General features: G+C 36.6%; 1 protein-coding gene across 1 annotated transcript in view; it reads left to right on the top strand.

The window, feature by feature from the left end:
- LOC127656471 (chloride channel protein 1-like) overlaps window positions 1-26482 on the top strand; it is a 51271-nt gene extending 24789 nt beyond the window's left edge. The window contains exons 5-23 of the mRNA XM_052144814.1: window positions 2301-2434; window positions 2958-3035; window positions 5295-5373; window positions 6167-6292; window positions 6493-6577; window positions 10170-10271; window positions 10437-10521; window positions 10952-11107; window positions 12793-12862; window positions 13233-13343; window positions 13461-13674; window positions 14021-14154; window positions 14666-14835; window positions 15078-15147; window positions 15515-15591; window positions 18105-18149; window positions 18290-18394; window positions 18708-18794; window positions 18913-26482. Coding sequence (XP_052000774.1) covers window positions 2301-2434; window positions 2958-3035; window positions 5295-5373; window positions 6167-6292; window positions 6493-6577; window positions 10170-10271; window positions 10437-10521; window positions 10952-11107; window positions 12793-12862; window positions 13233-13343; window positions 13461-13674; window positions 14021-14154; window positions 14666-14835; window positions 15078-15147; window positions 15515-15591; window positions 18105-18149; window positions 18290-18394; window positions 18708-18794; window positions 18913-19290 — 2306 coding nt within the window. The 3' untranslated portion in view covers window positions 19291-26482. The remainder of the gene's footprint in view (window positions 1-2300; window positions 2435-2957; window positions 3036-5294; window positions 5374-6166; window positions 6293-6492; window positions 6578-10169; window positions 10272-10436; window positions 10522-10951; window positions 11108-12792; window positions 12863-13232; window positions 13344-13460; window positions 13675-14020; window positions 14155-14665; window positions 14836-15077; window positions 15148-15514; window positions 15592-18104; window positions 18150-18289; window positions 18395-18707; window positions 18795-18912) is intronic.
- Window positions 26483-27074: the final 592 nt, after the last annotated feature.

The following is a 27074-nucleotide window of genomic DNA, read 5'->3' as shown; positions in this document are numbered from 1 at the left end:
TCCCCACAAAAAATGTCTTAAAAATCTTAAATTAAAATATTAATAACTTCCTCTTCCTCTGAATTAACTCTCCATTTCCACTGGCTTCACCTAGACCTTGCAGGCTACTGAAAAATGTCAACCAACAGCTAAGTAGCTATTTAGGCATTGTTTTATTGTTTTAGCATTCAAGTCTGGCTCCATTCTGGTAGTGAGCACCTACATCTTACGATACAATACATTCCAGGTGGATAAATTCTTATGACAACCAAAAAAATATTTTCAAGTCATTTCATAGAAGCTTTACAGAAAATTATGCTATAACAGAAAATGAAGCTGTTATGTCTTAGAGTCATCATTGTGTGGTTTGATGAAAATGTGATTGTAGAGTTATTAGTTGTCATCTCTCAGTGACAAGTAGTAGTGGGTGTCGGACATCAGGCAGGCTCGAAGCTGGATCTGATAGGCTCTGGTAACCTCAGGATACAGGGAAAGATATAGAATAATATTAGCGTAAATGCCATTTACTTTAATGCAGATTTATAGAATATGAGAAGTGTTTCCGGTTCCGGTGGACCTGACTAATGCAGGTAATAAATGAGATGTATTCCTGGCTGTAAAGCTGATTCTTTAGTCTAGACTTAAACTGAGAGAGTGTGTCTGTGTCCTGAACAATGCTATCAAGACTAGTCCATAGTTTAGGAGGCAAATAAGAAATGGATATACCTCCTTTTGTGGATTTTGATATTCTAGGTATTGTTAACATTTTGCATTTTCAATTTCGTTATCATAGTGAACGTGATGGATTATAGCATCATAGAAGACCACTTAAATACTATGGAGCTAGCCATTCAAAGCTTTGTAAGTAAGTAACAGAATTTAAAAATTAATAAAAAAATGTACAAGTAACCAATGTAGCGATGATAAAATGGGGCTGATATAATCAGATTTGCATTTTTAACCAATTGCGGTTTATTTATTGAACCTGTAGGAGGTCCTCCCAGTAGTGCATTACAATAATCTAGTCATGAGGTCATGAACACATGAATTCGATTTTCGACATCAGAAAAAGAGAGCATATATAGTAATTTAGCAATATTTCTGAGGTAGAAGAATGCTGTTCTACAAACATTGGAAATGTGATTTCCAAAGCACAGATTGCTGTCAAATATAACACCTAAATTCTTTGCTGTAGAAGACAACGTGACAGTACATGCATCGAAAGTCAAATTCTATTTTAGCAGCTTATTTTTAGAACTTTTTGGTCCAATAATTAGTGCCTCTGTTTAGTTGGAATTGAGTAGAAGGAAATTTCTACCCATCCAATCTTTGATATCATTGATACACTCTGCTAAATTGGAGAATTGGTACATTTCATTGGGTTTCGAAGAAAGACTGTATAAAGTTGGGTATTGTCAGCGTAACAGTGAAACCTAATCAGAATCAGAATCAGAAGATTCTGATTCTGATCAGAATCAGCTTTATTGCCTATCCCACTATTCCTGATAATGTCTCCCAGGGGAAGTATATGTAAGGAAAAAAGCAGAGGCCCTAAAACTGATTCCTGTGGCACTCCATACTTAACTTAAGCCTGATCTGAATATTCTTGATGAATATCCCTTTTACCCTGAAATATATCACATTAAGGAAGTAAAATGGATTGCGTACAGCATTTCACGTTGACTTTTAAATTTAGCACTTTTCTACCACCCCTGGAGTTGCGAGTTCGAATCAAGGATTCGGTTAGTTGTGTGTGGATTGTGGCTGTATGCTGTGAATCTTCGCGTTGTCATACACAATGAGCCACATGATAAAATACGCAGCTTGAAGGTCTCAGAAGTGGAGGCAACTGAATCTTGTCCTCCACCACCCGGAATGAGGTGAGTAACTGCGCCACCATGAGAACCAACTAAGTAGTGGGAATTGCGCATTCAAATTGGGGAGAAAAGGGGATACTTTTTTTTTTTTTTTTTAATACAGCAGTTTTTTATTTCTCTATTCAGTCCTCTGTTCTCTACTATTATACTTTCTATTAAATTTCTGGGTAGTTTTTGTCCTCAATCCACATCAATGACCCACAAAACATTCAATCTTATACTGTAAGTCTTTCCAAAATGTGATATCTATTGTCTCGTTTTCTCTGTTCTTTCACCTCTCCATGCTACAATTGTTTTGATAACTTTCCTCTGAGCCCCATATCAGACTAAAGGATTTATGGCAATCTCTTTTTCATCTTTTATAAGCACTGTGACAAGATCTACACTTTTGTTTTTGTGGATTAATATCTTGCTCATCGTTCCGTCTCTCTCACTGTGCCTCAGGCTCTGGGATCCCTGAACTAAAGACTATTCTGAGAGGTGTTGTGTTAAAGGAGTATCTCACACTCAAAGCTTTTGTGGCTAAAGTCATTGGTCTTACGGCTGGTCTGGGCAGCGGCATGCCCATTGGAAAAGAGGTTAACCTGTTTTACTGTGCTTCATTTGTTTAATATAATATTGATATTGGTCCAAATATACAGTATTTGTAATGTTTTATCCAAATGTTGTATATATTTTTACTAGTTTTTATTCAATGAATGTATAAAGATTGCCATTTTGTGTGATTTTTAGGTGACAGTATGTGAGTTTTCTGTTTCTATCTATCTATCTATCTATCTATCTATCTATCTATCTATCTATCTATCTATCTATCTATCTATCTATCTATCTATCTATCTATCTATCTATCTATCTATCTATCTATCTATCTGTCTGTCTGTCTGTCTGTCTGTCTGTCTGTCTGTCTCTTTCTGAATATCTCAATTAGTTCAGTTATATTACTCTTCAGTTGCACTAATTGCATTCCCCCTTTGTAGATTGCAGAGAAATTAATTTTTACTTGTTACGTAATATTTCTGCATACATAAAGTTCAGATTAATTCCTTGAGTTTATCTGTTTGTATTTTATTAATGAATAACCTACAGTAAATTAATCCTCAGGGTCCTTTTGTGCATATTGCCAGTATCTGTGCGGCAGTACTGAGCAGGGTCATGTCCATCTTCACCGGTGTGTATGAGGTAAAAATCAGCCCCTCTGAGTTTGTGAGTGTGTGTATGTGGCATGAGTGTGTGCTCATTTACACTTTAGAAGCTGCTGACCTTAATGGCTGATCTAAGATCATGTTACCTCTCACTGGCACATAAAATCTAACTCCACATCAGACTTTACGAGGGTTATTTTATTTGTACTTGTAAATGGATACCAAAACTGGTCTCTCATCAACAGTTAAAGGTGAAGATATAATGTTTTACATTTTGAAATACTTTCTCCTATCCCAGTTTAATATGCAGAGACAGTTATAATTTAGCCATTTATAAATTGATTGCCCAATAATGTGTGAACACCGTGGCTCTGTGGCACTATCAAACATCCCCCTGTCTGTTGGAGCATCTTGACCAGCCCAAAATGGCAACATTGGCTCCATTGGTGTATTTTTGGGTTGGTACTAACCTTTTGGTCAACCAATAATGGGAGGAAAGTGCTATTATTATTTTTGCAATTCCTTTTGGTTTTGCTAGTGTCCCAGAAATCACACACGTCATCTTTAAAGCTGAAGTATTTCTGTGCCACTAGCACCACCAATTGCAAAATAAACTTTGGACCAGTAAAAAAAAAAAAAAATCTTTCTGAATACACCCCGTCTGCCGTTAGTCAAACAAAGAGACTGTCCCACCCCAACTCACTTTGGTTGAGCAATTTTCATAGCGCTACAGTTTTCAAGAAAATGTTATTATGAATGGCTTACTTATAGTTGTCTCTGCATATTACACTGAGATAGGAGAAAGTATTTTAACACAGAAAATGTTATATAATTCAGCTTTAAGGGTTATGATGAACAGCTCTTGAATGTTAATATACTGAATGTAACATAATGCAGCTGTATGTCTTTGCAATGCTTAATGAGTTTTCATAAAATTTTAGCGTCATACTAATTGTGCATTTCTTTCCTCTCCTTCCCTGTATTCTTAATCCCGTATCTCTGTATCTCTCCTAACACATCATTAATGTTGTCTGTCTTTATTAATATGTGGTGGTATTTTTTGGCATGTGTAAAAACTGTGAATGTGTGTGTCCTGATGCTGTTATTTTAACCCCACCAAATCACCCAGAATAGTGCCCATGTTCAGGATCTACTGGTGTGTGCCTGTGCAGTGGGAGTGGCTACCTGTTTCGCTGCCCCAGTGGGAGGCAAGTCATGCCCACTTATTATCCAGAATGCTTTGCCTCATACCATGTACATAACCTTTGAAGATTCGCTTCAGTTTTTAACCTCTGTAAATGACATTTGTTTAGAATTTCTCAAAATTTCTCTATATTTAGGAAATTGGCCATAACTGTTTTTAATATTGTCTGACATCACAATTCAGCACATTTTATTGAAAGAGGTTATTTTGTAATTTTCTTTAGTACTCTTCAATGATTAAATCTAAATGGTTCACAAATCGGTCTAAATGACTCATTAACAAATTGGTCTGAATCAAAATTATTTTATTATTCAGTAATCACTAATGCCTGGAAAGGTCATGGTAAAGTCATGGAAAATCATTGGTCAAAAATCATGGTAATCCAGAACCTAAAGGTTGGCCCATATTTACACAAACTGAGTAAAAAGTCATGTAATTATTGTATAAAAAGTATTGAGAACCTACTGTATATGCAAAAATGTGATTTATGTATGTTTAGTCGAAGTGTAGCCAAGATGTAAATGCCTATTAAATGCAGCCATTGTTCATTCAATATTTGTTAATATCCAACTCCTGATGCCCTTTACAGAAGACAACAAATAAAATATAAGATGTAAAACTAAAACATAATATAAAATAAAAACTACACAACAAAGAGAGAAAACACAGCTGATGTTCATCTCTCTATTTTATCTCCTTTTCATCTGAGAGTATGCATAGTTGGAGTGTATAGAAAGCTTTGGTTTGCCTTTCTTTGCCACATTGTATGAATCCACACAGTTGGCTCTTTACTTTTCACTGTCTTCTCTAATGTTATTTATTTACTTCACCCTTTTGTTTTTCCTTTGTTCCCCTTTATCCATCATTTTCTTTATTTTCACTTTTCATTCTGTCGCTTGCTCTACCGTTCCTTCTTTTTCTCTTTCATCTTTACTTCTCTCCCTCCAACGCAATGCACTCGCTGACATTCCTAATCTATTCTTCTCTTTACTTCCCTTCATCTCCCTCCCCTGTAACACCCTCATCCTCCTCTCTCCCTTCACCTCAAACTCCCTCTCTCTCTCTCTCTCTCTTCTGTCTTGGTGTCAGTAGAACCCTTATAGTTACACAGACATACTGACAGTAGGATGTGCTGTTGGGGTGGGCTGCTGTTTTGGGACTCCCCTTGGAGGTAAAAAAAAAATCTCCCCTTCTCGCTCGCTCTCTCACTCTCTCTTCGTTAATTTAAGTCTCTCTTTTCTTCCTGTTTGCTTTTAGCTTGATGCCTGCTGAATAATGAACCTCATCAACACTTCACAGTTAAAAGCACCCTTGTGTTGTTAATTCATATGCTGTGCATGTCTTATAGATCTTAAACAGTTTAAAAAGTATATGTGATAAAACATTTTCTTCTGAAAATTTTTGTGGATGTATGTGTGGATGTTTTAAGTGTTTGTGAAGAAAATTATTCAGGTTTGTTTTTTCTGTGTTAAGATGCTAAAGGTGAAGTGTTTTATTGTTCAAATGCCTTCTCGTATCTCAGCTAAATAGAAACATCTGTAAGTTAGCTATTTGTAGGTTGATTTCCCAGAAAAGTGTAAATGCTGTGGATCTGTGGTCCTATCAAAACATTGCCCTGTTTGTTTGAGTATACCAACCAGCGCGACACAGCAACATTGGCTTAACCAGTGTTGTTTATTTGGGGCGGGGCTATTTGTTTGCCCAACCAATGGCAGATAGGGGTAGAGTTTGGGAGACCTGTTTGAAAATGTATTATTTTTGCAATTCTGTTTGGTGAAGCTAGTAACACAGAAATTACACACTTCAGCTTTACCAAGAGAGCCAATATTATTTTAACTCTAACTCTCATAAGCTCTCTCTCAAAATTCTCTCCTGACTTTATTTGCTTTTTTGCGCTGTTTTAAAAAATATATATTTTTAATCTCTATTTTTATATTTTCTCTCATCCTGTTTCTGCCTCTCAGGTGTTTTGTTCAGTATTGAGGTCACGTCGACATATTTTGCAGTGAGGAATTACTGGAGAGGATTTTTTGCTGCCACATTCAGTGCCTTCATATTCAGAGTTCTGTCAGTATGGAACAAAGATTCTGGTGGGACTGGATCACACACACACTCACACACACACACACACACACACACACACACACACACACACACACACACACACACACACACACAAGAGGATATGATAAATGAATAAGTAATTATTTTCATGCTATATGTCAAGATGTCCACTGCTTGGTGATCTCCACTAATATTGCTGAAATACTCTCATGTTTTCATTCCTCAGTCACAATAACAGCACTGTTCCGTACAAATTTCCGTATGGATTTCCCCTTTGACCTGCAGGAACTGCCTGCATTTGCAATCATCGGGTGTGTAAGATTTTGTGTGAATATTGTACTGTTTGTGTATAGAGTGGCCCCTTATACTTTTGACATCTGCCTCACATTTAAATATGTATGAATCAATTTAATCTCAGATAGAAAGCAAAATATCAAACCAAGCGGAATCTGAGTACAAATAATGCTTCACTTCTCCACGCCATTTTTTTAGACAAGTAATCCAAAGGTGAAATTTGGTGGATGTGAATTTATACAAATGTAAAAACTGGTCCTAAATGTAATAACATTTTGGTCTAAATACAATTAAGGCCCTATGAAAATGTAAAAACTTGTGGTCCTATATGAAAAAAAAAGCCCTAAATGCAAACACTTTTGGTCCTAAATATAATCAGGAAATCTAAATATAATGAGTTTTGATAGTAAATGTTTTAAACACCCTTAAAGGTGCACTCAGTATTTTTTTCCCATTAAAAGGTTTCCCCTAAATACATGAATTGTAGTTGTGCAATATATGTAGGAAATCATGAGCACCCACATTAAAATGAAGACTCCAGTCATATCAGTAATCTTATAAAAGCTGTTTTATTCTACATGGAGAGGGTCCACACATGGGGGCTGCCATGTTAGAATCACATGACCAGCTGAATACTACTCGACTTAATCTCAGTAACTGTCCTGTTATTTGACACTTTCACTCATTAAAGTAATCATGTCTGACTGAATACCACATTTCTACAATGACATCTGAAACTGAAAACAATTGATTTTAAATGATGCTGCATCCAAGCTGCTAGGTGTCAGTGTAAGTCCAAGATGACACAAAGACAAAAGTTACTGAGTGCACATTTAATGAAAAGTCCATTGGTTCTAAATGTGATAAAGCCTCCAAACAAGTTTTTTTCAATTAAGGGGTACTTTCAGTTTTAACGTTTTGTCCTAAATGCAAAAAAGGTCTATATATAATAACTTTTGGGCATAAAATTTGATTATACAATTTTTTTGTCCTAAATAATAATCATATCACTTTAAATTAAGTTCACAAGTTACCTTTGTTGGGGTTTTAAATATGTTTATTGATGACTAATAATTCATTTCCTAATGCATTGATATACAGTTATAACAGGAGGAATTAAAGGCTGATTCCCGGCCCACATGACTCCACATGCCGAAGTATCTTTGGGCAAGACACTGAACCCCAAGTTGTTCTCAATGGCAGGCTAACGCCTTGCATGGCAGCTCTGCCGCCATTGGTGTATGAATGTGTGTGTAAATGGGTGAATGAGATGCAGTGAAAAGCGATTTGAATACCGCTCAGTTTAAAAAGGCGCTATCTAAGTGCCTTATTTATAAATAATATAAATTGGTAAATTGTCTGCAATGGTCTGCATTTATATAGCAGACCATTTACCATGACCTATGAGGCAGCAATTATAGGCTGTTATAAAGAGATTAAAAGGGGAGAGTATGTCATATTACCACAGATGTCAGAATAACCTAGGTAAACAATTTTAAGCTTGCATTTATTTATATGTGTTAAATAAGTACACTGATGTAATGTACTGAGTAGTCACTCATTAAAAATGGCTTGTAGGAGCTGGAAACATCTTATAACTCTAACTGATAAATGGTTAATTGGTGTGAAATTTAAGACTTATCACAATTAGGAACAACAATTATTACATTCCAAGAGTTTGGTGAAATTCGGCAAAGAGTTCCAGCTGTTCTGGCTCACGCTGCAGTATCCTTTCTAACTCATCTGAATGATGGGGTGCGTTCCATTCAGAAGTGATCTTCCCTATACCCTATTCCCTTCAAAGACTTTACCCTCCATTGTGAGATGTTGGGGAAAATTTGGTTTGGAACGTCCCTACAGCTTGGCTACCATTATTATTCTTACATCAAAAAGCCCTGTGAAGGCATCTTTTAAGCCTTTTCAAAGTGTCCAAAAATCCCCATATCTACATTACATCGACAGAATATATAAATGAGCTACAAGTCTGTTTCTGAATGTTCGTGATTTCAAACTTCAGCAGTCAAAACTTGCATCTGCTTTAAGATGCTCTCTTTCTCTCTTTCTTTCTTACTAAAAACCTGTAAAACTTTTTCATTTTCAGACAATGTTTTGTCAGGCCAACATTGTAGTTTGTCTCGACAAACTTTACATATCTAGTTTAATCAGTACTTTTGAATTACACAAAGTAAAATATCAATATTTTCTTTTTCCCAACCACCTAATATAAGTTATAGCAATGAATAGTATAATAAAGTGTTTGTTCAACAGCACTTATACAAAGAATAAAGCTTAACCCTATAAAGTCTAACATATTAAATAATGAATATTATATATTTTTTAAACCTGTTTTTCTACAAAATAATGAAATTTTAAGCACATGTTGCTTGAAATTAATAAATACTAATTTTTAAATATCAGTAGCAAAATAACTTTATTGTTAATTTGACTTCAGAATCAAAATCAGCATAGATTTCACACAAAAAGGTAAGTGCATCAAAACATGATGACTTAAAATTATATAACAAGGTCTCCTACTTTCAGTACAGCATTAAATCTTTCACCAGGAGTCAGTAGACATCTCATACACATTGTGATAATGATGTAGAGGCTTTAGAAAATCATGTATCAAATAGAATATTAGGTTAAAGTGTAATTAGTAACAGAAAGACAAAAGGGTCTTATAAGAGGGCTTTGAAGAAGCTGTAGGGCCCACATATTTACAACCTGGTCTCATTGTGAAAACGTGACTCTACTGTATATACATTTTTGCTAAACTTGTTATACATGTACAATTGTTGTGCAGGTACAAGCCTGCAGTTTCCAGGAGAAATGAACACTAGAGAAAAGCTTTAGAAATTTTCATTTTGCTTCTGCATTTTAAAACATTAATGGTTAGATTTAGGCACTGATAAGGTAAGGATGTCTTTTTGAAATGTCTCATTTTTATTTTAAAACAACATTGGTTAGGTTCAGGCAAAAGCGTTAGGTTAGGGAGGTATTTAAAATAAATAAATAAATAAAAAAAATTATATATATATATATAAATTACCTTAAAACCGTGTCTGAATGCTTTTGGTGCCCCCAGCTGGACATTTAACTGGAAACCTGCAGCCAAACGTGATATACAGCACATACAATTTACATTTCATGACACCAGGCTGCATTTTTAAGCATATATTATATAAACATTTGTTTTTAAAGTTGATGGGCTGTGAGACCAATTAACACTAACATGTGAAAACTAGAATATGTACAAATAAAAAAATCTATTGTTGTAAAATTTAAAACCTTAATATTTTTTATTTTGTAAAATGTTTTGCTGTATTTTTTATTTATATGAATGCCATATTGCATGATATTTTGTAATATAATGCAAAGATTTTCATACATTGTTGCTTTGGTGTCCAATACTTTATTAAATAGTATATTGAACATATGTATGTGCACCCAAAATTTGAACTGTATTAATGTATTGTACTGTTAAAACCAATGTATTTACATAAGTGCTGCAGTAATAGAAATGTTTTCACAGTAGTATTATTTTATTTGTTGTGCTCTTTGTATTGTGCTGAAATAGTTCTAAATGTGTGTGTGTGTGTGTGTGTGTAGGATCTCATGTGGGTTTCTAGGGGCGTTCTTTGTCTATCTGAACAGACAGGTCGTTCTGATCATGAGGAGACCAACAGCTCTCACGCGCTTTCTCACAAAACAGCAAGTCACCAATTATACATGAATTGCTACTTTATAATGTGTTTGTTATTCTGTTATTACACCTGTATTACATGTAGTGTTGAAAGTAAAAATTTTAACCTCTAGATGTGGATTTTACACCATCACAGTGCTAAATAGTTGCTTGTTTATGTTTGTTTGTTCTAGCCGGTTGATTTATCCTGGTGCCGTGACACTAATTATAGCCTCCATCACATTTCCTCCGGGCTTTGGCCAATTCATGGCTGGAGAGGTGTGTATTCACTCTTATATGATTTTTTTTTAAATAGCGGTCCATAGAGCTGTAGTACTGAAACTTAACCATTTGAGGAACCTTTTCTTTTAACTTTTTGCACAGCCACATTTTAAAAGCACTCTTTGAACATGCACTGAATTTCTTGGTATAATGGTGTTGCCTTCAAATGGATCTTTTAAATTCTGATTACGTACCTTACTTTCCTGCTCCATTAAATAGAGGATTTTTTTTACTTCTTTTCCTAATGCTTGATACTCATCCTTATATCTCCAATTAATTTGAATGAATTTTAGCTTAGGCTGGATGGCTTTATGTGCCAAGACAATTGTTTTTCCCTGACTGATAATTCATGAATGAGTCCTGGTGTCTGGTGAGTCACATGGCGAGAGTATTTTCAGGTGTTTAAGGTTTATCTTGTGTTACACAGTTGATGCCCAGAGAATGCATTAATTCGCTGTTTGACAACTTCACCTGGACGAAGATCTGGGGCTCCCCAGTCCCGCCCGGACTGGGCCGCTCTGCCATCTGGCTCCATCCACAAGTCAGCGTCTTTGTCATCCTCCTCCTTTTCTTCATCATGAAGGTGCTTCATTTATTTTCTCCCTCCCTCATAGACGAGCCTGATCTCATGAAAATGATGTAACTGGTGAAATGTTTGCAAAATTATATTACATGGTTCCTTATCACCATTCATATTTCACCTGAAGTGAAATGTCCACTGTGTGGTGCTAAAGGCGAGTTAAATTTCCTAACAAAAAGGTAAAGTTTTTGAGGTTAATGCTGTAGTGAGTTTAAAATCAAGAAAACATACCTTACTACCCTAAACCTTAAACCTGAACTTAAGCGATAGTGTCTTAAAAAGCAAATGTGAGGTGAAAAACAGATGACATTTTTAAGGTTAATATTTAGTTGAGTTTTAAATCAATAAAACCTACCCTAAACCTTTTAACCTAAGCTCACTTAGGCTCACTTGTCGAAACGGGTTCTCTTCAGGACTCATATCCCGGTCCATTGCATCACAAGAGCAATATTCGCAATATCAGTTCCGCTACTGTTAAATTTAATCACAGTCAAACAAACTTCTAAATGTGGTTTGTTATGTAATGTAAACATTAAAATACACAGATGCCAAAACATTATGACCATCTGCCTAATATGATTTTGGTCCTCTGCTTACCGCCAAAAAGTACCGACCCACCGAAGCATGGACTCTACAAGACCCCTGAAGGTGTCCTGTGGTAACTGGTAAGACATTAGCAGCAGATCTTTCAAGTCCTGAAGTTGCGAGGTGAAGCCGCCGTGGATTGGACTTGTTGGTCAAGCACATCCCACAGATGCTCAATCGGATCAAGATCTGGGGAATTTGGAGGCCAGGTCAACACCTTGAACTCTTCATCATGTTCCTCAAATCATTCCCAAACAATGTGTGCAGTGTGGCAGGGTGCATCATCCTGATGAAAGAGGAATCCACTGCCATCAAGGAATACCATTGCCATGAAGGGGTGTACCTGGTCTGCAATGATGTTTAAGTAGGTGGCACGTGTCAAACTGATGTCCACATGAATGGCCGGATCCAGGATCTCCCATAACCATCATTAAAATATTTTGTGACTTATGCCACAGAAGACCTTCTGTCTGTTTGGACCAGATGGGATAACCTTCATTGCCCTCGCGCATTGATGAGCTTTGGGCGCCCCAACACTCTGTTGCTTGTCCCTCCTCTTACCACTGTCGGTTGGTACTCAGCATTGCTGACCAGGAGCACCCCACAAGCCTTGACGTTTCAGAGATGGTCATATCAATTTGGCTCTTGTGAAAGTCGCTCAGGTCTTTACTCCTGCCTATTTCTCCTGCATTCAACATGTTGACTATGAGAACAGATTGTTCGATTATCATCTAATCAACCCCGACCTTGACATGTGGCCTTGTTAGGAGATGATCAATGTTATTCGCTTCACCTGTGATTGGTCCTAATGTTTTGGCTCATTGTTGAAAATCACCTTACATGACATGCGTTACATTAAAGACTTTATATGTCATAAGATAGCATTGTGTAAGGAACAGGGAGGAATGTATGTGTTAATTAACTTATAATCTTCTGTTTTATTTGTGTAAAATGGATAAAAAATAATTGTTGTAGCACCTCAAGTGTTCATTTCAGCTGGAAACTGCTGCGATACAACAAGTATAGGAACTTGTTTGTATGAGTCCATGTTGTAAATTCAGATCTCCTTTCTCTCTGTCTCTGTCTCTCCCATTCACACATAGTTCTGGATGTCTGCAGTGTCTACAACAATGCCAGTCCCTTCTGGAGCGTTCATGCCTGTTTTTATACTGGGTCAGTCATCATTTTTCCATATAACCTTTCATCACAATTTTAAAATATTCACAGATGAATTCACATTCATCAACATGGTTTTGAGCTCTAAAAATGCAAGAAGAAAAAATCCCACTCTGCCGTAGCTTGCACAAGGTCCTGTGTTCCTGTTTCAATAAATATTGGATTTCTTGCAAGTAATGGCAGAGTTTGAGATTCTTTCATTTTCTTTGTAATATTTCCGATCTTCAATGCACCTGCCTGCAACCATTCTATGTGCAATTGGGTTTATTTACTGTTCTGTGTAGTTTTAAAGATGAACCATGGTCATACTAACTGTATTCATTCTAACTGTAATGTGAGCATGATAATATGTTTCTGAAACAAGCAGGAGCAGCATTCGGACGTTTGGTGGGCGAGATCATGGCCACACTCTTCCCAAATGGAATTCTGTTTGATGGGATCGTGTATCAAATCCTGCCTGGAGGCTACGCTGTGATAGGTCTGCGAATATTCCTCTTTTTGACAATCCTTCACACTTCTAACATCCATCATTGATCTTAAAATATCATCTTTTTCCACTTCACTCCAAATGTTCTTTGGATTCTTTGTCCTGTAGGTGCAGCAGCTATGACCGGGGCAGTCACACACACGGTTTCCACAGCAGTGATCTGTTTTGAGCTGACGGGGCAGATCTCACACATCCTGCCCATGATGGTGGCCGTGATTCTCGCCAACATGGTGGCTCAGGGTCTCCAGCCTTCTCTTTATGACTCCATCATCCAGGTCAAGAAACTACCCTATCTCCCTGAGCTCAGCATTGGCCACATCAGGTAGCACTCCCACTACATATTTAGATGGGATATCGGGTTTGAATTTGTATTAGGGATGGGAATCAGCAGGGACTCCTGCGCTATGTGGTGCTCAGTTATGTGAAATGTAATTTAAAATATTGATTCTTGGCATTACAATATCAATTTTATATTAAGTAAAAATATTGCAATACATTGAAATATTATTTTGTTTTCTTTGTCTCTAATTGATAATGGTATCTTTGAACTCCTTTTATTTAATGATTCTAATCTCTCTGTCTCACACAATGGAAATTAAGATATGATAGAAAGAAACTTTCTTGCCTTTGACATAAAATATATTTCTCTCTTTTTCTCTCCATTACAGTAAATACAATATCTTTGTGGAAGACATCATGGTGAAGAAAATAAAGTTTTTATCACCTCAGTCCACATTCAGAGAGCTGAAAGAACTGCTGGAGTCCACATCTCTCAAAACCATCCCGCTTGTTGACTCCAAAGGTTTGGGATTCCGATGACACTTTGTATTCATATGTTGTCATATTTTGTCTAATGTGCTGTGTTGGGTGTAATCTGATTACAAAGTAACTAGTTACATTAATTTAAAACTTTTAGTCAAAAAGTAGTGTAACAAATTACATTTTAAATTTATATTAATATTTATGCAGATTACATTTTAAACATATTTGTATTAATATACAATTATACTATAATCTCTTTGCGTTTCTGTGACAGCTGAATAGCGTGTGACTCCAAATTAAATATAAAATAACAGATATTAGTTGAATTTGTTGTGTGAAAAACAAATCTGTAACAAGTGTTTTAGAAAGTAACGTAAAAGTAAAGTAATTAGTAATGTAGTTACGTTTTCAATTAAGTTATTAGTAGTCTGATTATACTTTTAGAGAAGTAATTTGTAGTGGATTTGTTTTTGAGTAACAAATAGGTGCGTGTGAGACTGCCTTTTCACAAATATTTAAAATTGATTAAACAATTTCTTTCCTGCTCTTAGATTTAATGATTCTATTGGGCTCCATTGAGAGATGTGAGCTTCAGGCTGCCTTTGATTGGTGGCTCTCAGCAGAAAGGCGAGTTTACAACCAGGGTGAGGGCGTGCCCAGGGTCAGCTGGGAGTCCTTTGCCTTTGTGGATGAGGAAGTTGGAAAGGAAAATGGAGAGAAGGTAAGAAGAGATGTTCAAGGAACTTATCATGGGAACTATAGAAGTATTCTCACACACTGTCATTACTGAAAGACCCCGAACAGATCACTTTTATCCTCTATTTGTTATACTCAGCTGTGGGTTTTCAGTTCTCTGCTCTGACATGATAAACAACGAGTTGTACAAAGCAAAACTTCTTTATTGAAAATCAATCTAATTATGTTGGTATACTAATCTTACACTATAACTAAAATCATTAACAGGGTAACAGAGCCTCTGAAGAGCGTAACGGTCCACTGGGGTCTTCTAAAACCACAGACACCTCCACATTGGGTAAGTTTATATTGTTACTTCGGAACAACTCTACACCAACCTAAAATAAAGACTTTTTTTACACTGTGTCCTAATGAGGTGCAATGTTTCCAGCACAAGCAAAATTTCAAGATATTTGATGTTTATTGAACAGTTATGAGAATCACGATTTTGGATCAATGAGATTTTACAATTGGCAGGCCTACCAAGCATGATGCTGCAAACATAGAATCCATCAGACAACAACAACATGTCCTGTTACTGTTGCAGTTGGTTAGAAGAAAAACCAAGGTTTTGAACAAAAACTGATATTGTTTTTATGTTAAATTAGGGTGGCCTTTTTAAGATCTGATTCATTAGTAATGTAGGGTTCTTCAAATTGTAACAGGTACTCTACAGTCCATGCGGAGGACCTTTCATCGCCTTTTCTCCTCCACTACCTCATCTGGGGAGGCCGAGCCACAGGTGTGTCTAGTAAAATGATTGTCACTAAGCCAAACAGCACAAGCTAGAATTAACAAGTGACTTACTGACCACGTTTACATGCACTTAAGAAAATGGTTTATTCCAGAGTTTGTGCAGAAAGCGGTGTACTGAAATGCCATGTAAATGAGAACGGCAAAATCCTTACGCCTCTTAAGGGATTAAGAGAATGCGGTTTAACACACCCAGGTTTCTCCTGGAGAACGCGGCTAATGTAGTTATGTAAACATATACCATAAGTAGTGTTCTGATGGGTGTTTGAAGAGTGCGCATGTGACCAAACAGACAGAATAACAAACATCATCCAGTCAACACAGCGGAAAGAATTCAAAATTTCTGGAGATACACTGGGAAAGCATATACACATCAATGTACAATATTGACTGTCCCTCACATTCATGGATTTGAGCTGGTACATTGGGGGAATCCCAGAGTTTTATGTAAAAGGAAAATCCCACTATTGTAGCGCAATTCCACTGGAGATTACGATAGAAAGTTGAGGTTACAAACACAGAAACAACTGAAACAAAAGCAAAGTGACAGGGAATAAAAAAGCAAAGTCTTCCTCGAATGCCATGTTTGTTATTTACACAAGCATCATGGGGAAATGACATTAGTGCGGAGAAAGCTGCTTACTGACTGAGCCGGATCTATACAGGAATTAATAGTACGCTGCTTATGCTGTGTATGTAAACCTAAATGCTGCTTTCTCACAATAAGCCGCTTTCGAGTGTTCATGTAAATGTTGTGGCTGAAGACATAAGTGAACTTAACATGGATACTTGAATTTAAACATAGTTGTGATTTCATTTTGGGATGTGCAGCAAATGTGCAGCTTTTATTATTGTTAAAGTGAGAATAAAAAAGAATCATTGTAAAGTTGACAAAATGTTCCTTTTAGCAGTGAGACTGTTCTAGTCAGAGCGTGCCAACAGTAGGTCGAAAGTTTTGCTGCTGAAATCGGTTTGTGTTTACCCAAAAATGAATCATTGCCTCCAGTGGCCAAAGCTGGAAGTGTGTTAAATGTGTGGCCATGTGTGAGCTCTAGTTTCTGGGTGAAATGTTCACAGAGTGACAACACCAAAAGAGAGTTGTATTTTTAGGTGTAAATAATGTATAACTATAAACAGGAATGCTTGTTTTTTTTTTTAATAATTCGCCCTAACCCAAACCCCAACCCTAAAGGCCAAAGTATATTTTGGTTTTCCGTATTCTGGATAGGATCACGCACAGAATGCGCAATGCAGATTTCGTTATCAGCGAAGTCTGTGTGGACTGTTTCATGTGAAGCCCAGTTTTTTTTAAACACTGACAGTGCTTATCTGTGTGTGTCATTTGCACATTTTCCTGCCGTTTACTTTACTAAAAGAGTATTACAAAGCAGTCGTAGAGCGCATGCGTCGAACACGTCGATATTCGCATGCGGTCAAAAGAGCTTACTTTAAAAGGCTGAGTGCTTGACTGTGTATGAGACGATCTAGCGTGCAGAAAAAAAGAAGTATACCCAAGCCTTACACCTAACCATCAGTGGAGTAAAAATACAATTTTAGAGCGTAATGCAAACTTCAAACCATGTTAAATATTGTTTATATTAACATTACTACTTCCTGGTTTTCATGGGACCAGAACTCGTGTTTTGGAGGTTTCTTGCACAATACGCAATCAGTAGCGGTAGAGGGAAATGTGATCATACTTAAATAATGCAAAAACATTTGATGGGAAATTACACTATTCAGTAATTTGGCTGAATGGGGTTGATTTCAGAGTACATGAACTTTCGGAAGCAACATGTTGATTGTCTGTGTGATCATGTCGTCATCTTATATGTATCCTTGCATGTATCATGCAAGATCTACTGTGTTTAACAGCTTAACATGATCATGGAAGGAGGAGGATATAACTTTGCACAGACAAGATTAGTAAGCAATTGTCACATGTCACCAAGTATAATGTTAAAGTATTGTGGCCATACTGTACTGTGGCTTGTTGCTACACAAAACAGTGTATTTTTAAACATTTATTCCAGTGAAATGTCTTGCCCACTAATCTTCCATTGTAAGTATATTACTGTAAACTTTTTTAGTTTTTTACAATTTGGAGGGAAAGTTTTTCTTTTTCTCTTTTTTTGTGTGGTAATTAACAGCAGATGCTATCAATAGAACATAACTTGTATTGAATACAATACATTCTTGTGACTGTGTGCAGACCACAATAGCTTGGCAGTCCATCACCCTCATGACAAAACAGATGTAATTGGAGACAAATCTCACATTTTTATATATTTTTACATTTTAAAATCCGGTTGTCACTGTACAAGCCATGCGAGCACAATTCCTCTGTGTGCACAGCTCTCACCAGCTGCATGGAGCATGTACAGTTGCAAAACAGGAAGGAAAATGTAAGGGGTTATTTTTTGTTTGAATTGTTTTATCCTCCAAGCATTCTCTCAGTCTAACTCTCATTTCTTTGTATTTCCCATGCATTTCTCACTGTAGAGCCCTGCAGCCCTCCCTGTAGCTGATAACATGACCCCTGAAGAGGTAGGGCAACAAACTGATTTATTTCAACTACAGTTCAGACAGACGGCCACAATTAATGCACCAATTTCAAAATTATTTGTGTGCTGTCAATCACTCACTGTGACATCACAACTGAGATTATGGTTTATTGGGTTATTCAGATCAAAGCCTGGGAAGAGGAAGAGCTGGATAAGCCAATTGACATTGATCAGATACGTGTTGACCCCTCACCTTTTCAGCTGGTGGAGAGAACATCTTTACATAAGGTAATCCACAATCAGATTTAAATCACATGTGAATTATGGTTTATTATATTTAGGCTTTCCAAGTGAATCAGGAATTAGTCTTTTATCTGTGTGAGAATGTCATTCTAAAGCTCTCATTATTCCATGCCCTCTGGGAAATATGTTTTACACATCTACGTATCTATCGACTGACCGTCTGACCTATCTAACTACCTCCCTCCTTACCTACCCAACCACCCATCCATCCATCCATCCATCCATCCATCCATCCATCCATCCATCCATCCATCCATCAATCCGTCTATTGTGTAACATGTTTGTTTGTTTGTTTCAGACTCACACCTTGTTCTCTCTTCTGGGTCTCAGTCATGCTTATGTAACCAGTATTGGTAAACTGGTTGGGGTGGTTGCACTAAAAGAGGTAAAGAACACTTATCTGATTCTACATGTAGGTTCCCATACCCTCTTTTTCTGTCATATGCCAGTGTGTTTGTTTGGTTGAATGTGCTCCTCTGTCTCTCATCCTCTCTCACTCCCAGCTCCAGAAAGCAATCGAGGGTTCAACCCGTAGTGGAGTGCGACTGCGTCCCCCTCTGGCCAGTTTCAGAGACGCACGACGCAAGGCCAAAAAGTCGCCCCATTCCCCTTCCATCACGTCCTCTCCCACCCAGGACAAAGAGTTGTGGAGCGAGAGCGTAACTACAAGAGAAAATAAAGATGAGTCCAGTGGTAGTAGTCTCCAGACAGCTGGGAAAGAGTGTAATATAGCCATGAGCAACAACAGCAGAAATAGCATTGATACCTCTCAGGAGCAATTACCGTCCCCTTCCACTTCCACAATACCTCTCTCTTCTCTTCATTCTATGCCTGAAGGAGAGGCGAATGATGTTAGAGAGAGTGATGAGGAGCGTTTATAGGTCTTTTTCCTCAAATTCAGCCCTCCAGGGGGAGGCAAACCATATTATAGTACTGCCTTTGAGCAGAACATAGGCTGCAGTTGTGCACCAGAGTCGCACCATTGGACACGTTGGTGTTGGTGTGTTTTGAAGGGATTCTCTACTCTGCAGACAGAACTTTCTCTTTTTTTCAAGATGCTTTTATTCAGTTACAACCTTTTTTTGTTGGCTTTACATTTGTTTAAATGTAAAGCCTGTGTCTGTCTAAAACATCTCACAGAATGTCTTCCCCCACTACATATCCCAATGTTTGAATAATGTACTTGGTATTCTGTCATATACTCTAGAAATTGAAAATGTAGAACTGTTATCTTAAAGGAATAGCTCATCCAAAAAAGAAAATTCTGTAATTATTTATCACCATCATGTCGTTCCGAGTTCGTATTCATTTAATTTTGTAGTGGAAAACGAAATGCATTTTTTTAAAAGAAACTTAACGCAACTCGTTCCATACAATTGTTTATAGTCATTATGTCCGACAAGCACCTAATAGATATACATATCTATACAACATTTAGTTCCGGACCTCGAATCTGATTGGACGAGAGGTGTTTTAAGAGTGCTGATAACTCAGACCATCAGCACTGGGACGCTTCACTGTTTGCATCACTCCGCTCGCGTTCGTGGCTTTCCAAACTAAAGTAAGAGCCATGCAGATTTGTGAATTTTCATTAATCCCTGCAATATTAAAGATTTGAGCCAGCAAGTGGCGACATAAGACCATCTTGTGCATGAGCTATTGAGCTGTTGTTGAAAGTCTGCTTTCAATTAATGTGTAAGTTTCTTTGAAGTCATCCAGAACTCCATGATTACTCAGATTACTACTACACTATAGCTGAGAAATAGAGTTAAACTAACAGCTTCAGCATTACTGCCGATCACAGCTCAGAGTCTGTTTTCTTTCTGACAACAAAACACTTGAATGTGAGTAAAATATTGGTAGGATCATTCAGATAGCATGTATGGAAGCATCACTCCTCAATCGGAGCATTACTATCACACTACAGCTGAAGGAATAGAGTTAAACTAACAGCTGCAGCATGTTTATCACTGTAACACACGCATGGTATCACACGCTCAGTCACTTACACTCTCTCTGTCTCTCTCACTTTCTCTCTCATACTACACCCACACACACACACACACACACGCACGCACATTCTTGTTTCTCCAATAATTTTAGAAACCACCCAAGCTGTCATTACTTGTTTTAAAGTGTGGTTTTTGAATTAGTAGCGGAGGCTTGAGTGCATTTTTTCAAACTAGAAACAGCAGATCATGTGGCATAAGAAAGTAATTCCACATGAAAGTTTTTTGTTTTTTTTGGAGAGTCCTTAGTTTTTCCCTACTTATTTATTTACTTGTTCGTTGAACTGTTGTAAAAAAGCATCATCACATTTGCAATTGTGCTGTATTGTCCATCTATCAGCACAGATTTGATTATTTTATATATATATATGCATGCATGCAAAGACTTCTGGATCCATACAAAAGCTTTCTGTGAGAAAAAAAAATACTTATTTTCTGTTCTACAAAAATAAAACATAAAAATAACAGCATACAATTTAGTAACATCAAGAAAACAATAAAAAGTGACAATACATTTTTTTGGGTGAACTATTGCTTTAAGAAAATGCTCTTACTGGTTTGACCCCTAAATTTGTTTTGGTGGTGTAACATAATGTAGTCAGGATTATTTCATTTAGTCATATTCATTAATATTTTTAAATCGAATGAAACCAGTTAATTATAAATGTTAACACTTGAAGCACATTTTTAGGCTACCTGACAAAACTTTGTTTACATGGTAGAGAAACAGGTGCTTCATGTAATATTTAATCACTAAACATTCATTATAAAGCTGATTTACCTGCAAGTCATTATTATTGAATCTTTGTTTGATTATTATTACTACTGATGAATATGAGATGAGAATTTTTATTAATACTTGTGTTGTTTTAATGGTCTCATTAGCATGCAGACGTTTTGTCTGATAAGGAAAGAAAATCAATTTGCAATGTCTTAAAAATACACAAAGTGCGCAATTCTACTTTGTTTGTTTTATTTATTTGTTCTTTATTTTTGGGGAAAATGTAGAGGAATAGCAATGTTCTTGAGGGTCAGGGAGGCCTTTTCTTCGTGCAGGAAAAACAGATGGATAAAAGAGAGAGAGAGAGCACTCAAAAGAGAAAGCACATTGGAAGAACCATCTTTTTATAACCTTCAGAAAAGCATGCATAGATATATCACAGACTATTTCTTATATATGACATTTTTGATAAGCTCAGTCACTTAGTACCCAAATCAATAGATTTTTGTCAGTATATCACATTTGGAGCATGTAGAATCAATGTCTGTAATCTTTACAAGTATTTCTATACAAATCTGTTTCAAATCTGTATTTCTTTTTCTGAATATGATTCTTAATATGATTCTTCCATCAGAAGGAGACAACACAGGTTTTGAGTAATAGACAGATAACATATAAAGGGCGAGAGAAAGGAGGAGAGAAAGAGTAGTACATCAGTTCATAGAGAGAAGAGAGAGGTAGAAGAGGGGACCGTTTACAGTGTCATGCCCACAGACAGTTTCGTAGTGAAAGATGGCAGTAGAATTGTACAAAAAAATCTATTTGAAATCAGTTCATCTGTAAACACAATTGATAAACAACAACATCCAACAAAAGGAAATACATTTGGCTTTTTGTTATTATTTATTCATTCTTATATTTTTATCTTACATAAAAATCAATAAAACAAGACAAGATATCACTCCTTTGGTTGCAGTAGTATGACCAGGTATCTTTTGATCGGCATATCTGTAATTATAAGGGTGAAATCTTTGAGGCATTTTGCAGGGTAATAGAATATCTAGGGAGATGACATAAATAAAATGATTACAGGCATGCTAAAATTAGTAATTAAATTTGGATTTACTGTAAAATAAATAGATATTTTGAACTAGTCAATTAAATTAAATCTCATTAACCTAGAATTGGGATCGGACCTTCAAACTTTGTGCCAGTAGTAAAGATACATATCCATAGAGTACTACCACTCTATTACACGTGTACAACACCATGTTGCAGTAGCTCTCATTAACATCAATGTAATTTTATGAAAGACAGAAAGCATGAGCCAAACAAACAAACAAAAAACCTGTTGAAGATGGATGACCATTTGTATGACTTATTATAGCCTAAACCAGAGAGAGTGATACTATTACAACCAAAGGTTCCTTAATCTCAAAATAACAAATAGGTATCATACAGGCTTCAAAGTTAAATCCCTCCCCTATGTAATTCTTAAATAAATAAATGGGTACATATTATTTCCTGTGAGCAACACTTGGATTGAGGCCAAGACTAATGTAGTGGAAGACCCATTTTTCCTTTATTGTAAGCGATAGGCTATAACAACCTATAGATAAGGGACAATAATCAACGTTTTAGCAGTTATGATGTAGTTTAATGCCTGGAATGCTACATGTCATGATAATGTAAATATAAAACTTTGCAATTATGATATGCAAAGAGATTTTTAAGCTCTTATCTTAAGGGTTTTGAAATTACTAAAGGCATCTTCCACAGTGTGCAAGGAGCCCGACAGTAAAATAACATGTACCCCAACATATACAAGAGGGAGTGCTCACAATTGTGTAGAAAAATAAACATTGTCCCAACATTGCATAAATAATCAGTCAATAAATAAATTCATTCAAGTCAATACGCTTTAAATAGCTATTAACGCAAGTTCTTCTTGCCCCGATGTTTGTATTACACACAATCATCAAAGGTGAACCGTGTCCTCCAAAGAAACAGTTTGCAATAACCAGTAGACGTTGTTGTTGTTTTTATTTTTAAATCCGTGGTGAATCATGCATGACATCACAATGCAGTATGATGTAGTTAGCCTACTTCTGTTTCTGAACCGGACGGCTGCTCCTGCTTTGGGATGCATATTATGCTTGACGTCCGTTAATGTACACACACGCAGTCAACACAGTTTGTTGCGTCATAGTGACTGTTGTAATCAGTGACCATGACAACAGGAAGACGCCGGTGCAGTTCTATATTCAAAAAGGCCTGAGAGTTGTTCATGAGGTCACTTTTAACACAGATTAAAGTCCAAAGTCCTGTTCTGTTTGGGACATTTTTCCTTTAGTGGTATCTTGGTGACGGATATTTACAGTATGTGAATCGAGGTCCCTGTACTCTATCCCACTTGATACACAGTGAAAAGAATTCGTAGGCAATGGAATACATTTCATTTCTTGACATGCTTTATAATATAAAAAAAATTAATCATCAAGATGTGGTCCTGCATGTAAATGTTTTAGACAAGTTTTTCTAAAGTATTTTTTTTTCTCTTTATTAATTTGAAGTTTGAGGTCCGTCGTTCTCTTTTGAAATTGCAAAAAGCAATTTCCTTCATCAAGGATTTTCTCTTGTTTTCCAGTTAAACTATCAAAACAATTAACTTGAGAAGAAAAACTATAAGATAGTAAGATTTGTTTTAGAGATTTTATCTTGAATTAATCTATTTTTCTTTGCCCACTGGGAAATTATTTTTCTTTTTTATGTATAAACCTCACAAAATATGTTTTAACTTATGATTTAACCAAGCAAAGAAAAATTTGCCAATGGGATAATAAAAATATATATATTTTTTTGCAGTGCAGTGTCAATCACCATAAAAGTAGCCTAAGTTGAAGGTAATTTGAAATTTTGCGTTAACGTGACGTAGAAAACCACCCAGAAACCATTAAAACACAAAACATTTACAAAACATTGGGAAATATAAATGAAAGTTTTCCCAATCTTACTGCATCAGAATTCTGAATGTGCTGTTGTAGTATAGAATGAGAAGTGTGACGTCTTTTTTCTCGCTCTCATAAACAATCCAATTAAATCCAAAAGGCATCCGTCCTTTATCCAGCAAACCAATAAAAGTGCAAACATATTTTTTTAAACGATGCAATTCTCCAGCGCCGTTGAAATAAACACACAACGCTCACAGAATCAGTCTCAAGCTCAGCTCAGAGTACTGAGTTCCAGTGCAAACATCTATACAGTGTTTTAGGACTCAAGAGCACACTGACAAACCGCATGCATGCCAAAGGACACACAGAGAAGGAAGCACGCTATGTTACAATCCAGTACCGTACAGAACCAAATATACTGTAAATGTGCATTTGTGTATTTTATTTAAATTTTATTTTTCTCGAAAAAGCCCACTCAGATTGTATAAAACCTCTTAAAACTGACAGTGCGCACTAGTAAATAAGATTCAGTCAGTACTTTTTTGTTTATGTTGCGCTGGCTGATATGGACTTGACTGACATCTAGTGGTGTGTGTGCGCAATAGTTCTTGGTTACCGATGAAGAAATGTGCTATTCGCAGTCAGTCATGATTAAATTATTCTGTGTGCGATAATAGGGTAGTTACGAAGATAATATTAGGATCTTAACATATGTGATCTCAACATGGCAGTAACCCACACAATGCAGGGACTGGATTCTTCATCTCATGTGAACATAATTTTCAACATATTTTCCAAAAGTAGCCTACTATAGTGCATTTTAGGGGTAAAACGTTTTTGAATGAGAAAAGAAAAGAAATCTGGGTTCAATAGGCTTAATTAAGCTCAACCGACAGCATTTGTGGCATAATATTGCTTACCAATTCTTTAATTGAATCTTTGATTCTTTAAAAAAGATTAAATGGAGGTCACAGTGAGGTACTTACAATGCAAGTGAATGGGGCCAATTTTTAAAGGCAGAAATATTAATCTTATAAATTTATAAAAGCACTAAAGTTGTTAAATTGCAGATTTTACAGTCATTTTAGGATTTTAGGGTTTGTTGGCATAACATCCTCACAGCAATAGGGTGGCCAGACTTTTCCTCTCTTAAATTTCTTTATCGCCTATGCAGATTTCTCAGTCATGTGAGTATTCTAATCAAAGGAAGCCAAGGATATGGCTTGTAAAACCAATAAAATCACACTTTTATTTGAAGTACATGATTGGATTCAACTATCCAATCACAATCTCCTATCAATAGACATCCAATTAGTGAACTGATTGAAGAGTCAGTTTGAAAGAGCACACAGATGAATTTGTGGCTGGAAAAATGTCAAAGAAGTGTGCATGTACATAAAATGAGGATTTTCAAAAAGAGTTACAGACAGAACCTTGTAAAGTGAGATGTGAGATTTGTGGAGCTTGCTTTTCCATCGCACATGGAGGCCACACCGACATCACACAGCATGTTCATACAAAAAATCACGTGGATGCTGCTAAAAGTAAGTGTGCCAAATCAAGTGTTAGTGATTTTTTCTGAAGCAAAATTCAGAATCTGACAAGGTGCACGAAAGTGAAGGACTTTTTTCTTATCACTCTGTTGTGCACGGCCATGGTTTTGCACATTCATGATCTGAGAAAAGTCTTGCAGGCCAGGTTGGAGGAATCATTCATACCCTCTGACATTAAAAAGCAGTTGGATGCCCTGGTGGAAGCTGGTGACATGCAAGCAGATGATTTATTTTGTGCAGTGCGAAACTTTCATTTAGCATCAGTGGATTACCTCCAAAATTGGATCCACTCATTGGAGAACACAGAAAAACTTGAGTGGGCCCTACTAAGAGACCTCCAGAGTGGAAAGACATTCAGAGCCGCCTCAAACTTCTCATACTTCTACTCCAGAATCCACGCTCTCACTTTCATTGATGAAACCACGCTCTTTGATGAGTGGACTTGTGCGAAAAACATTGTCAGTCGTCGCATCACTGAGTGGAACATGAACAAGACGGCCATGTCTGAGAGATGGACAAAAACATTTTGTGAGCTGGAGAGCAAGACCATCAACTTTGGAGTCTTAGCCGAAGTCACGGTGATTGTTTTATGCCTGCCTGGGACATCTGCATCTGTGGAGCGTGTGTTCTCATTCATGAATGCAGCATGGATACCTGATAAATCTCAATTCAGTGTAACAGTCATGAAGGCAATGCTTTTCATACGTCTTAACTATGGACTGAACTGCTCTGCATTTTACAATAAACTCTTGAAAGTCAAGCGCACACTAAGAAAAATTGCTGCCAGCGAAATGTACAAAGTATCAATAGTTACAGATGCAGATGCACCCTCTACTTCACATTGATCTGCACCTAGCTTAGTAACCCCTCCCCACCACCCCGACAGAAGCCTGGCCCACCATGTGCCCCACCCACTCATAGCCACCCTCGAGTGATTTAATTACACTAAAATCATGTTAACGCATGTTGTTTACGTCTTGTGGTTAATACTTTTGAATAAGTATTTTAATGTTTACAAATTGGCCCCATTCACTTCCATTGTAAGTACCTGACTGTAACCCAGATTTCGGCTTCTTTTAAAAGGAGGGACGAGTAAAAATTATTTTGAGTTATAATCAATATTATGACTTGTATTGAACCCAGAATATTTCTTTAATAAATAGGCCAATAATTGTCTTCATTAAAATGTAAAAGGATGAAAGTATAAGTATAAGCGTTGGTGCATGTCAGTGTGTGTATTTGCATGTCTGAGTCTGTATATGATTATGAATACCATACAGGCTATATAAAAATACATAGTAGAGGGTACAATGTAAATTGTGTCATTGCTTGTTTCAGTTGAACGATATCCCACAAACACTACACACTGTGTTGTACACAGCAGAGTAACACATATATATTGAATCTGTGCATTTCGTAGCAGCATTGCAA

The sequence above is a fragment of the Xyrauchen texanus genome, chromosome 15, assembly GCF_025860055.1.
Source record: "Xyrauchen texanus isolate HMW12.3.18 chromosome 15, RBS_HiC_50CHRs, whole genome shotgun sequence".
NCBI lineage: Eukaryota > Metazoa > Chordata > Actinopteri > Cypriniformes > Catostomidae > Xyrauchen > Xyrauchen texanus.
This window is presented reverse-complemented; position numbering and strand designations above follow the sequence as displayed.